This window comes from Daldinia childiae (genome assembly GCF_008694065.1).
Source record: "Daldinia childiae strain JS-1345 chromosome Unknown Scaffold7, whole genome shotgun sequence".
NCBI lineage: Eukaryota > Fungi > Ascomycota > Sordariomycetes > Xylariales > Hypoxylaceae > Daldinia > Daldinia childiae.
This window is the reverse complement of record NW_022984648.1, coordinates 1,315,282-1,329,334: the sequence shown is the minus strand read 5'-3', so window position 1 is coordinate 1,329,334 and position 14,053 is coordinate 1,315,282. Positions and strand designations below refer to the sequence as shown.

General features: G+C 49.6%; 3 protein-coding genes across 3 annotated transcripts; 2 read left to right on the top strand and 1 right to left on the bottom strand.

Moving 5' to 3' along the window:
* Nucleotides 1-182: 182 nt before the first annotated feature.
* On the top strand, nucleotides 183-5,424 carry GL218_06653 (putative clathrin heavy chain; the record flags this gene model as incomplete). Its single annotated transcript, XM_033583378.1, has 4 exons — nucleotides 183-269; nucleotides 332-703; nucleotides 772-5,007; nucleotides 5,065-5,424. 4 exons carry the CDS (start codon nucleotides 183-185, stop codon nucleotides 5,422-5,424), a joined length of 5,055 nt encoding a protein of 1,684 aa, XP_033433531.1.
* Nucleotides 5,425-6,265: 841 nt separating this feature from the next.
* GL218_06652 (uncharacterized protein) lies at nucleotides 6,266-9,297 on the top strand (the record flags this gene model as incomplete). Its single annotated transcript, XM_033583377.1, has 9 exons — nucleotides 6,266-6,365; nucleotides 6,453-6,624; nucleotides 6,784-7,058; nucleotides 7,142-7,326; nucleotides 7,453-7,567; nucleotides 7,647-7,972; nucleotides 8,078-8,161; nucleotides 8,258-8,262; nucleotides 8,352-9,297. 9 exons carry the CDS (start codon nucleotides 6,266-6,268, stop codon nucleotides 9,295-9,297), a joined length of 2,208 nt encoding a protein of 735 aa, XP_033433532.1.
* A 273-nt stretch (nucleotides 9,298-9,570) lies between these two features.
* Nucleotides 9,571-13,779, bottom strand: GL218_06651 (Pyruvate carboxylase; the record flags this gene model as incomplete). Its single annotated transcript, XM_033583376.1, has 10 exons — nucleotides 9,571-9,678; nucleotides 9,740-12,781; nucleotides 12,847-12,908; nucleotides 12,981-13,100; nucleotides 13,170-13,201; nucleotides 13,258-13,295; nucleotides 13,353-13,364; nucleotides 13,450-13,457; nucleotides 13,516-13,536; nucleotides 13,614-13,779. 10 exons carry the CDS (start codon nucleotides 13,777-13,779, stop codon nucleotides 9,571-9,573), a joined length of 3,609 nt encoding a protein of 1,202 aa, XP_033433533.1.
* Nucleotides 13,780-14,053: the final 274 nt, after the last annotated feature.

Sequence of the window (14,053 nt, the reverse complement as noted above, 5' to 3'; positions counted from 1 at the left end):
TTCCTGTACACATTTACCTAGCCTCAGCTCATTCACGATCGCGTTCCTCGGACACAATCGTTATTGGGCTGAACTGGGCGCACTGTTTATGGGATAGCTACCCAGTTTTCGACAATCTCTATTTCGATACTGCGTTTGCGCTTTACCATCGCCGTCTTGACCAACCCATGTGATCTGGAATCATGGCTCCGTTACCTATTAAGTTCCAGGAGCTGTTGACGCTCGCCAATGTCGGCGTTGATCAGAGCGCCGTTGGGTTCAACTCCTGCGTAAGCAATCCCTCATTGTTGTTAACGTTCCAAAGCTTCAAGTCTAACATTCGTTACATTAGACCTTAGAATCCGATGCCTTCATCTGCATAAGAGAAAAGAAGAGCGAGACAGCGCAACCCGAAGTCGTCATTATTGATCTTAAGCAAGGGAACAGTGTCACACGCCGACCCATCAAGGCCGACAGTGCTATCATGCACTGGTCGAAGCAGATCATCGCCCTCCGAGCACAATCGAGAACACTACAGATTTTCGACCTAGAGAAGAAAGCAAAGCTAAAGTCTGCTACGATGAACGAAGATGTCGTCTTCTGGAAGTGGGTTAGCGAGTCTACCCTAGGTTTGGTCACGGAGACCTCAGTGTTTCACTGGGATATCTATGATAACACTCAAGCTGCTCCTGTTGAAGTTTTTAAGCGCAATGCCAACTTGAACGTATGTTGGCCTTATTACTTTTACTAATTATCTTTGAGGAGCTTACTAGCTAACTACTATCGAATTAGGGCTGTCAAATTATAAACTATCGAACTAACAGTGACGGCAAGTGGATGGCCGTTGTTGGTATTTCTCAGCAATCAGGTCGTGTAGTCGGCAGTTTACAACTGTACTCCAAGGATAGAGGTATCAGCCAAGCGATCGAAGGTCACGCAGCCACATTTGGTACCCTTAGGATAGAAGGCGAGCCCGCAGATACCAAGGTCTTCTCTTTCGCAGTTCGTACCGCTACGGGCGCTAAGCTGCATATCGTTGAGATCGATCACCCCGAAGGCAACAAGCCCTTCCAGAAGAAGGCTGTCGACATCTTCTTCCCTCCCGAAGCCACGAACGATTTCCCTGTTGCTATGCAAGTTTCCCAGAAATACGGCATTGTTTACATGGTAACAAAGTACGGATTCATCCACCTCTATGATTTGGAGACTGGTAGCACCATCTTCATGAATCGAATTTCGAGCGAGACTATCTTTACGACTTGTGCCGATTCCGACTCGACTGGTATTCTTGGTATCAACAGGAAGGGTCAAGTCCTCTTCGTGTCAGTTGACGAAACAACTATGGTTGACTATCTCCTTCAAAACCCGGCAAACACTGAGATTGCGGTCAAGATGGCTTCTCGAGCTGGACTTCCTGGTGCAGATCAGCTCTATGTACGCCAGTTTGACCAGCTGTTCAACTCGGGCGATTACGATGGTGCTGCAAGGGTTGCGGCCAACTCTCCTCGGGGCTTCTTACGAACTACGGAAACAATCAACAAATTCAAGAACCTCCCTGCGCCTCCGGGCAAAATGTCCTATATCCTTCAATACTTCGGAATGCTTCTTGACAAGACTACCCCCTTGAACAAGACTGAGACTCTTGAACTTGCTGTGCCTGTCCTATCGCAAAATCGCAAGCATCTCCTCGAGAAGTGGGCGAAGGAAGGCAAGCTGGACTTTTCTGAGGAGCTCGGTGACTTAGTTCGACCACATGATGTCAATTTGGCTTTGGCAGTCTACCTAAAAGCTAATGCTCCTCACAAAGTTGTTGCCTCATTTGCTGAACTAGGCCAGTTCGACAAGATCCTGCCTTACTGTGATCAGACTGGTTACCAGCCGGACTGGATTACTCTGCTGCAGCATATCGTTCGTGTTAACCCAGAACGTGGTGCAGAATTCGCAACCTCCCTAGCCAGTCACCAAGGTGGATCGTTGATTGATATCGAGCGTGTGGTCGATGTCTTCCAATCACAAGGCATGGTTCAGCAAGCTACAGCATTCTTGCTCGAGGCGCTCAAGGAGAACAAGCCGGAGCATGGCCACTTGCAAACCAGGCTTCTTGAGATGAACTTGATGAACGCACCTCAGGTAGCAGATGCGATCTTGGGCAACAACCTATTCTCGCATTTCGACAAGGCTCGCATTGGAAGTTTGTGTGAGCAGACCGGATTGTATCAAAAGGCGTTGGAGCTCTATGAGGACCCGGCGGCTATCAAGCGAGTCATCGTCGGTATTCCCGGTACTCCGAACTTTAATGCAGACTGGCTGGTCAACTATTTTGGCCAGCTTTCAGTAGAGCAGTCCTTGGAATGCCTCGACGCCATGATGAAGGCCAATATCCGCCAAAATCTTCAATCGGTTGTCCAAATTGCGACCAAATATTCTGAACTCCTTGGTCCTACTAACTTGATTGACCTCTTTGAGAAATACAAGACCCATGAAGGTCTCTTCTTCTATCTCGGAAGCATCGTCAATCTCTCTCAAGACCCAGATGTCCACTTCAAGTATATTGAAGCAGCCACCAAGATGGGCCAGTTCAATGAAGTCGAGAGAATTTGCCGAGACAGCAATTTCTACAACCCAGAAAAGGTCAAGAACTTCCTCAAAGAGGCGAAGCTTGCTGAGATGCTCCCGTTGATTATTGTCTGCGATAAACACAATTTCGTCCATGACTTAATCCTCTACTTGTATCAGAACCAGCGATTCAACGCAATTGAGGTTTACGTGCAGCGTGTCAACCCGGGCAGGACCCCCGAAGTCATTGGTGGCCTGCTTGACGTTGACTGTGACGAGTCTGTGATCAAGAATCTCCTCACCACTATCAACCCTGCGTCGATTCCCATTGATGCGCTAGTGCAGGAGGTAGAAACCCGTAACCGTCTAAAGCTATTGTTGCCATTCCTAGAGGCTACTTTGGCCGCTGGCAATCAACAACAGGCAGTTTTCAATGCTCTTGCCAAGATCTATATCGACTCCAACAACAACCCGGAGAAATTCCTCAAGGAGAACGACCAGTACGATACCTTGAGTGTTGGTAAATACTGCGAGAAGCGAGACCCGAACTTGGCGTTCATCGCGTATCAGAAAGGCCAGAACGATTTGGAATTGATCAACATCACAAACGAAAACTCCATGTATCGTGCCCAAGCTCGCTACGTCTTGGAACGCTCTGATCGTGAGCTATGGACATTTGTCTTGAGCGAAAACAACATTCATCGTAGGTCAGTTATTGACCAGGTTGTTGCGACGGCTGTCCCTGAATGTAGCGACCCTGCAAAGGTTTCTGAGGCTGTCGCATCATTTTTGGCATCTGACCTCCCGGGCGAGCTTATTGAACTCCTAGAGAAGATAGTCTTGGAGCCTTCGCCCTTTAACGACAACCCAAGTCTCCAGAACCTCCTCATCCTCACTGCTGCGAGGGCGGATAAGGGTAGAGTTATGGACTATATCCACCGCCTCGACTCATTCAACCCCGACGAGTGCGCGCAGCTATGTATCGACGTCGGTCTCCATGAAGAGGCTTTCGAGATCTACAAGAAGGTTGGTAACAAGACGGCAGCTGTTGAAGTCTTGGTAGAGCACGTTGTTAGTATCGACCGCGCTAGCGCATTCGCCGAAGATGTCGATGTTCCAGAGGTTTGGAGCAGAGTTGCCAAGGCCCAGCTTGACGGTCTACGCGTGGCAGATGCCATTGAGTCCTATATTAGGGCTCAAGATCCTCGCAACTACCTCGAAGTCATTGAGGTCGCGACCCATGCTGGAAAAGACGAGGAGCTAGTCAAATATCTCCGGATGGCACGCAAAACTCTCCGTGAACCTCCGATCGATACCGGCCTTGCCTTCTGTTACGCCCGACTGGATCAGCTAGGAGAGTTAGAGGACTTCCTCCGAGGTACTAATGTGGCCAACATCGAAGAGTCCGGTGATAAAGCTGCCGAGGAAGGCTTTCACAAGGCCGCAAAGATCTTCTACACTAGCATCTCTAACTGGTCTAAGCTTGCTACTACACTTGTGCACCTTGAAGATTACCAGGCGGCTGTCGAATGCGCGCGCAAGGCTAACAACATCAAGGTCTGGAACCAGGTCCATTCGGCATGTGTTGCCAAGAAGGAATTCCGACTTGCGAAGATCTGTGGTCTCAACTTGATTGTTGATGCTGAGCAACTACAAGCCCTTGTCAAGCAGTATGAATCGGAGGGCTTCTTTGACGAGCTTATCGACCTCCTCGAGCAAGGGCTCGGCCTCGAACGTGCTCACATGGGAATGTTCACTGAGCTGGGTATCGCACTTTCGAAGTACCACCCCGAGAGACTCATGGAGCACATCAAACTGTTCTGGAGCAGAATGAACCTACCCAAGTTGATTCGTGCTTGCGAGGATGCCAATCTGTGGCCCGAGCTAGTCTTCTGCTACTACCATTATGATGAATTCGACAATGCCGCGCTTGCTGTAATGGAGCGTGCGCAAAACTCGTGGGAGCACCAGCAGTTCAAGGATATCGTCGTCAAGGTTGCTAACCTGGAGATCTATTACCGCGCTATCAACTTTTACCTTGAGCAACATCCGTCTCTCTTGACTGATCTCCTCCAAGTTCTTACCCCGCGCATTGATGTCAACCGGGTTGTTCGCATGTTCCAAAAATCGGATAACTTACCGTTAATCAAACCCTTCTTACTCAACGTACAGAGTCAGAACAAGCGAACGGTGAACGATGCTATTAACGACCTCTTAATCGAGGAGGAAGACTACAAGACTCTACGAGACTCGGTAGAGAACTATGACAACTACGATGCGGTTGATCTTGCCTCTCGTTTGGAGAAGCACGATCTTGTCTTCTTCAGACAGATTGCTGCTAATATCTACCGCAAGACCAAGAGATGGGAGAAGTCGATCGCTTTATCGAAGCAGGACAAGCTATATAAGGACGCTATTGAGACCGCTGCTATTTCCGGCAAGTCTGAGGTTGTCGAGGAGCTCCTCCGTTACGTAAGTTTCTTTTCTCTAACCTTCAGACTAATTTATCTGTACTAACTATCTTCCTAGTTCGTCGACATTGGCAGCCGCGAGTGCTATGTTGGTATGCTCTATGCATGCTACGACCTTATCCGTCCCGACACCGTACTGGAGCTGTCGTGGCGTAACGGTCTAAACGACTTCACCATGCCGTACATGATCAATCTTCTTTGCCAGCAGACCAAGGAAATTGCAACGCTCAGGGCCGACAATGAAGCACGTAAGGCTAAGGAATCAGCTCAGGAGAAGCATGAAGATGAGACGCCCATCCTTGGTGGCAACCGCCTTATGATTACCGCTGGACCTGCTTCCACCGGCGGAAGAGTCTCCCCAGCTCCTTTCGCGCAACCCAACGGCTTTGCACCTCAAGCTACAGGCTTCGGCTTCTAAATGGTGCTAGGATAAAATTCTACGCCATCACCACTACCTGGGGTGTTTATGATACCCCTAAAAAAATTCTGAACGTCTTATTAACGAGCATTCTACTTAATGTCGCCAGTGACTCGATTGAGGACGGCGGGTGCGGTGGATATTTGGAGTTCGTCATAGAAAAAGTTGTGGATTTTGCGATAATGTAACTTTGTCGGAAAAGGATCTTGGCAGACACTAGGACTATGTGAGAGCTGTCAAAAGGGCAGGATTGCTTGTACTAAGTGCTGCACGACGTCTGCTACTCGGATCCCCTCCGCTATGCCGGATGTCTGGCCACGAGATTACACTTAGCTGTATTTGTAAGATAGCACAATGAGACTTCTTTGCTAAGATAAAATCCGTAGGGAACTGTTAGTGATAGGAAGTATTCGTGAGTGATAATTCCGCAACCTGTGACCACAACCATAGGCGGATATTTTATGCAATAGACGTTTTGTTCTCCAAGTCTCACTATAGTTCCCGGCAAACTGAACGGCTTATCAAGTTTCCTACTATATTAACCATGTTAGTGAACCCTGTTTGGCCTCTTGCTGTAACCTTGCAGGGTGACGGTTGATAGTTATGTGCCATTCCGATAGGCCCGCATATTTCTCATCCGCTCTCCTCGCCTTATCTGTCGCATCGTTCTAGGCCGAGGGCGCCTGACCACGATAGGAGGGGAAGGGGCCGATCTGAAGTTATACCGCAGGAATATACATATATAGGTAGGTAGACAAGCATGTTACGAGTAGTAGTTATACGAGGAGGGCCTTTGACGAGTATACTTCCCTTTGGCTTCTAAAGCCTCATCCTACTCATTATGGTGCTACTACTTCGAGCTTGTGCTGCCCTCGCGGCATTGGCTGGTTGTGCTCAAGCGGCTGCGATTTCTAGGTCGTCGTATGAAGATGGGACCTCACGTAAGCTAACTAACTAACTAACTAACCTAGTTACTTAAAGAATTCCATATGTGTTTGGGAGTTATTGGACTAACTGGCTTTAATTAGTTGTGCAGCCGGTGTATAAACCGCTGGATCTAGGCTCGGTCAAGCCGCTGGGATGGTTTAAAGACCAGCTCGAGCTTGAGGCGGCGGGGTTGTCGGGGAACATGTTTGATTTCTATCGCTTTGTGAATGATTCGAAGTATATAGGGGGGTCTACGGAGTATTCTGGTTTAGAGTAAGGTTGCATCTTATATTGTTTGACTCTTGTGAGATTCAGCTGTAGATGCGGTTGAGGTTGTCGGTTCTTGTACTCGAGATTTATATAAACAGCGGGGGAATTGGAAATTACTCAAGAGAGAGAGATATATAGGTACTGATTCTCATCTGTCGATAGTGAAGCTTCGCCTTACTGGTTCAACGGCCTTGTCCCGTTGGCTTTTGGATTAGGCGACGAGAGGATTATTGGCCAGGTAAAATACTATCTGGATTATCTCCTTGACCACCAGCAAGAGGACGGTTGGATTGGATGGGAGACTACGCAAGCTACGAGGGGACTCTGGGCGCGGTGCTTGCTTCTGCTGGGACTTATACAATATGCGGAAGCCGATCCGACTCAGACGGAGCGTATTGTCGATGCTATGCATCGCTATGTTGTCCTTGCACATAGCAGTAGGTCTATTTTCAGAGGAGAATACCATCCTCCTATATAACTACTCTTATTAAGAATATGCTTCTAACTCTATACAACATAGTGCTCCAGAATAACTACACTGGCCTCCTCGTGCATGGTAATGACACTTACGATACCGCCGGGTTTGGAGTAGGTCGAACGCATGAGATGCACATCCCGCTGCAATGGCTTCTAGAGCGATACCCGCGGAACAACTCGGAGATTATCTGGGAGACTATGGAACTCATGGTAGAGGGGGGAGTATTAGTGAGTGATCTCCTCCTATTGTCACCTATCCATCTAGATTTTCGAATACGAGTACAGCACGTAAAAAGGGGGGTTATTATTAGGGAAATGAGGGAAGAAAGAATTCGCTGATATCAAATAATATAGTGGGGAGCAGACTGGAGAACATTTTGGACAGACGAAGCATACCCGCATGTTCTATACGAAACAACCCCCTTCGACCTGAGCTGGGTCTTCATCCACGGGGTAAACATGGCACAAGGTACGATGAAAATCAAGAGCTAACCAGCACAACCCCATCCCATCCCATGTAATCTTCACCCAGTCTAACTCATCTAAAGGACTACGATACCCCCTATCCCTATACCTTAACAGCGGAGACAAAGCCCTCAAGGAGCAGACCCGGAAAGCCGTCGACTTGCTAGCAGAGTACCACCGCTCGCTCGCGGGCACCATCATCGCCGACGAGTACATCTCCGATCTGAATCCCAGCCGGGGAGCCGAGCTGTGCATCGCGGCCGAGGTTATGTTCTCCTCGGCGTATATCTACCAGTACCTAGGCGACAACGACATCGCCGACTGGGCTGAGCAGACTGCTTTTAACGCGTTTCCCGTGTCCGTCTCGCCGGACTGGTGGTCTCATCAATATGTACAGCAGGAGAACCAGGTGCGTATACACGTTGTTTTTTCCTATTTCCCTCGAATGTTTGACTATTCTATGTACCTATCTATTGGAAAGGAGGCAACGCGTCTAATTAATCCTCGCTCAAAGCCGTGGTCTCGAAACTTAACCACCGACGATCTCTGGTGGGACGTAAACTCGTACGCCAACGTCTTCGGCCTCGAGCCAAACTATGTAAGTCCCCCTTTTCCCTTTATCACTCTCCTCCCTCCTCCCTCTTTTCTATCCCTCGCTATAACCATTCTCTCGTCCGTAACTAAAACTCCATAGCCATGGTAAGTAAACCAACCAACCAACCAATCCCCCTCCACCCCTAAGCCAAACCCCAACCCCAACCCCAACCCCCCATCTAACCCAACTCCAGCTGCACGGTCAACCACCCACAAGCCTACCCCAAATTCCTCGCCAACTCCTTCGCCACGACCCCCGACGGCGGTCTAGCCCACGTATTCCTCGTCCCCGGCACCGCCGCCGCAACCCTCGGCTCCGACAACCCCGTCTTCGTCTCGGTCAACACCACGTACCCCTTCGGCCACACCCTCACATACACCCTGTCCGCCTCGCAGCCCTTCGACTTCTACATCCGCATCCCGACCTGGGTCCACCCCAGCCGCAGCACCATCAGCACCAGCTCGACCAACACCAGCACCGGCGTGACCAGCACGACCAGCACAACCCTCTCCCCCTCCCCTGACGACAGCCGCAACCTCCAACACATCTCCGTGCCCGCCGGCAGCAGCACCACAACACTGCGTCTATCCACGACCCCCCGCGTCGTGCGCCGCGCCAACGACACCGCCGCCATATACTACGGCGCCCTACTCTACGCCCTAGCCATCGAGCACGACGCCGTCGCCGTGCCCCCCGTAGAATACCGCAGCGGGAACGTGCTGCCGCCCTCGACGACGGATCCGCACGGCCACACCCACGACTACGTGCTTACGCCTAAGCGCGACGCCAAGTGGAATCTTGCCATCGACCCGACGCAGATCCACGTCGTGCGGAGAAGCCGGGGGTCGAGCCCGAGTGCGTTTGAGGAGCACAAAGACGACGTCCTGGAGGTTAGCAGCGACGAGCTTAAGGATCCAATTTGGGACTTGGGCGCCCCGCCTATCGAGCTGCGCGTTGCTGCTGTTGAGATTGATTGGCCCGTCATCATGGACACGGCTGCGGATCCGGGTACATTCGATGTGACACCCGTGGGAAAGCCGTTTTACGCCCGCTTCGTGCCTTACGGCTCCAGTAAGTTGCACATGGCGTTATTACCCGTCGTCCAGCTGGACGATGTAGACTTTGACGCGTCCGACTAAGACAACCAACATATTCAAACTTCACAGCAAAGAGGCACACCCAGAGAAATAAGATAATTGATAAATTGAACGCATATTTGCAGTGATAAAAGCAGGTGTTTTACCCTTTTGCGTGAAGTAAACTTAGGTGAAAGGACATATGAGAAGTCCACGTCGACCCCGAGTACTCTGTCTCCGTCCCTGGAACACACCAGCCGAAAGCCTCGCAAGCACCCGATACCGTTACTCCGCTATACATTTCCCGTAGTTTACCTTTTCATATATAGATTGTGTTTAAGGCTTCACAATCTTGCACACCAAGTCTGATCCGTCGACCGAATCGCCCTCTCTTACTTGAAGGTCTGATACCTTGCCGTTGTGAGGAGCTGATATAACCATTTCCTATTACGAGTATTAGTAACAAATCTTTGCAAATATAATATTTGAATAGTAGTAGCCTTACCATCTTCATGGCGCTGAGCACAGCCAATGGATCGCCCTTCTTGACCTCGGTGCCCTCATGGACTCTCAATTCAACCAGGACACCAGCCATCGGGGCACCGACCTGGCTGGAATCGCCAGGATTGGCCTTCGGTCGGCTAATATTCTCAACGCTAGCCTTCTTGTCGTCAACTGTGACTTGACGAACTTCACCGTTCATCTCGTAGAACACTTCTCGTTGACCTGTGTTCTCGGACAATGGACCAACAGCTAGTAGCTTTAGGATCAGGACTTTACCCTTCTCTAGCTCGACATGGAACTCTTCGCCAATTTGCGGCGCAGAGAGGAAGTACTTGGTCGGCAGGACCGAGAGGTCACCAAACTTCTGCACAAACTTCTTGTAGTCGTCGTACACCTTGGGGTACATGAGGTAAGAGGCCACATCAGTCTCGGTGATCTGACCCCATTTCTGCGTAAGCTCGGAGCGTGTCTTCTTGAAGTCGACGGGGTCGAGGTAAAGACCAGGTCGCTTGTCAAACTTTCGGCGATTTCTAAGAGCCTTTGAGCGCAGGGGCTCAGGGAATCCGCCGTAAGGCTGTCCCATCATGCCCTCGAGGAATTCGAGGACTGAGCCGGGGAAATCGAGCTCGCCGGCTCGGTCAACAACGTCCTTAGATGAGAGTTTGTTCGAGACCATGAATTGAGCTAGATCACCGACAACCTTGGAGGTTGGTGTAACCTTGACGATATCTCCGAGGAGGTCGTTGGCGTGTTCGTATGCCTTCTTGGTCTCAGTCCATTGAGAGCCGAGACCAAGCTGGGCGGCCTGGAACATCATGTTGGTCAGTTGACCACCGGGAATCTCATGCTCATAAACTTCAGGGTCGGGTCCGATGAGGTGAGCCTCGAAAGGCGAATACAGAAGGCGTAGTTGCGACCAGTAGGTGTCGAGAGCACGAACGTGTGCAGGGTTTAGACCAGGGTCGAATTCAGAACCCTCGAGCGACGCAATAATGGCATTGATGCTCGGTTGGGACGTCATTCCCGAGAGACTGTCTGTAGCGGCATCGACAGCGTCGGCACCAGCTTGGGCACAAGCGACCATAGAAGCCACACCAGTACCGGCAGAATCGTGAGTGTGGACGTGGATTGGTAGGTCGGGGTACTTCTTGCGAATAGACCCGATGAGAAGGGTCGCAGCACGAGGCTTCAACACACCAGCCATATCCTTGATTCCAAGGACGTCGATATCCAGTGCCACTAGCTTGTCGACCAAGTCGAGATAATACTCAAGGTTGTACTTCTTCTTGGGGTTCAACATATCTCCGCTGTAGCAAACGGTACCTTCAGCTACGCCACCAGCTTTCTGTACGGCTTTGATTCCAACTTCGAGCTGATTAATATCATTCAAGGCATCAAATACACGGAAGATATCGACACCGTTCTTCTTCGCTTGTTCGACGAAATGTTCGATAGCATTATCGGGAAGCGAAGCATAAGCCACGCCGTTTGCTCCTCGAAGAAGCATCTGGAAGGGGATATTTGGAATGGCCTTTCGCATCTTGCGAAGGCGGTCCCACGGGTCCTCGTAGAGGAAGCGCATAGCGACATCGAAAGTAGCGCCTCCCCAGCATTCCAAACTGTATAGGTTGTCGAGAGCATGGCTAGTCTCCTTTGCGATTCCTAGAAGGTCGATCGTTCGTACACGAGTGGCCAGTAAAGACTGGTGGGCATCGCGCCAAGTCGTGTCCATCAACAGACAACCCTTGTACTGTCGAACGGCCTTGGCGAACGCCTTAGGACCTTGTTCGAGGATAATTTTCCTCCAGCCCTTAGTGGAGGGCTGTGTGGTATCAAGCTTAGAGCCGTCGGCATTGAGAAGTTCTGGAAGGATGATATCACCCTTGAACTTAGGCTCACCGATCTGGCCCTTGATACTGCTTCCATTGACTGCGATATCGCCAAGGTAAGCTAGCAGCTTCTGGGCACGGTTCTGGCTGCCGATGAGGTCGAACAGCTGAGGAGTGTCATCGATAAATGTTGTCCAGCAGTTACCATCGATGAAGGTGGGATGTGTCAGTAATGAGGCAAGGAACGGAATGTTCGTCTTCACACCACGGATACGGAACTCGATGAGAGCTCGAAGAATCTTTCGGCGCGCAATCTCGTAGGTTGAACCGTGGCATGTGCACTTGACCAACATGGAGTCATAGTACGGGGTAATAACCGCACCAGCGAAGCCATTGCCACCGTCGAGACGCACTCCATTGCCACCAGCAGATCTGTACACCTCAATCTTTCCAGTATCTGGCTGGAATTGTTTTGATGGGTCTTCGGTAGTGATTCGACACTGAATCGCGAAACCTCGTGTCGAAATTCGGTCTTGAGTTAAGCCGAGCTGCTGGAGTGAAGCACCCGCGGCAATTTGGATTTGAGCAGCGACAATGTCAATACCGGTGATTTCCTCGGTAATAGTATGTTCGACCTGAATACGCGGGTTGATTTCAATGAAGTAGTAGCGGTTCTGTTGGTCGACTAAGAACTCTGCGGTACCCGCATTTCGGTAATTCACGGACTTGGCCAGTTTAACTGCGTCGGCCAGAATGGCATCTCGGGTCTCCGCGGGAAGATCTTTGGCGGGTGCGATTTCAACCACCTTCTGATGTCTCCGCTGGACCGAGCAGTCTCGCTCGTATAGGTGCACAATGTTTCCGTGGTTGTCTCCTAGTAGTTGGACTTCAATGTGCTTGGGCTTGTCTAAGAAGCGCTCAACGAACACCGTGCCATTTCCGAATGCCGTCTTTGCCTCGGAAGTAGCTCTCTCAAAGGATTCTTTGAGGGTTGATTGCTCACGCACAACTCTCATACCTCGGCCACCACCACCATAGGCAGCCTTGATAATGATAGGGAATCCATATTCGTCAGTGAACTTCTTTACATCCTCAAATGCAGCTACCGCGCCCTCGGTTCCCGGCACGACGGGAACGTTCGCGGCAATAGCTAGTGTTCGGGCAGATACTTTATCACCAAGTGAGTCAATAACATCAGGAGAGGGACCGACAAACTATACAATGTGCCATCTTAGTCAGAGTTCCAACGTGGTTAGGATCAACCTAGACGATTACTTACGATAAGACCGGCTTTCTCGACGTTTCGGGCAAATTCGGCATTTTCAGACAGGAAACCATATCCTATGATCGGTTAGAAATAAGAATTAAACTCAAATGCAAAGGAATAAGGAATAAATAATAAATAATATTTACCAGGATGAATCATCTGAGCGCCGTGTTCTAAGGCAATCTTAATAATTTCGTCGCCAGCGAGGTAAGCGCCGACCGGGGTATATTGTCCTCGCTTTCCGATGACGTAGGCTTCGTCGGCCTCTATAAGTCAGATAAGTTAGCACTCTAATGTTCCTCTCTATTATTATAGCTAGGTAGATATCTGCATACTTTGCCGATGCATACTGAGTCGGTCCTCATAACTACTAGAATTAGCTTCAAATACATTAAAATGGTCTATATTAGACGCGCTACGCACCTGAAAACTGCGATGGTGTGCAGCGATAATTCGTGAGCCTAGCTACCATGTTAGTCCTTAGGAAGCTCCATTGAAAACATAGCGGGGTTACATACTGTTCTAAAGATCTATTATAATTAATAAAAAAGCCATAGTTAGTTATCAGGATCCTGAGACATGCTATAGTAGTTAAGTTATATTGGGATATCATACACGAATAGCTACTACATGTTAGCAAAAGGATCTAGATATCTTGTTCACATGTGTAGTGCTACTTACGAATTTCTCCTCTGTTAGCCACTATAATATGATAGACTTGTTAGTATACCTGATGAAGTATGAATAGTAATAGGTGTAGAATATTTAGCATTACTAACCCAGCAGCTTGTTCAGATGCATAATAGAACTGTTTGCGCGAATATGATGCGCTGTCTTGCCTCCTTTTGGCGGCGGCGCGGCGTCCTCCTCAAAGACTTCTTCATTGTCATCGTTGATAGCGGCTTTGCGAGCCGCCTCTAAATCCTGAATATCTTGAAAATCCATATTGGATAGCCGAAGATGTTGAAAAGCGAAGTTCTATCTCTAACCGATGTAGTCAAGGGTTGTTATTATAAGCTTGCTGTGTGACGTAGAAGGTGAGGGAGGTTTGTTGAGCTCGACGTCGAGATTAGTTTGGTGGGGTATCTCAACTGGGGCTTGAGCTCTCCCCTTCGTCTACGCTGACGTATGAGGTAGGGAATCTCTAGGCTGGCTTTAGGATTGTGAGATGTGATAGTACCGGACACAAGTTATAATAAATGTAGAGTAGGTAACGCAC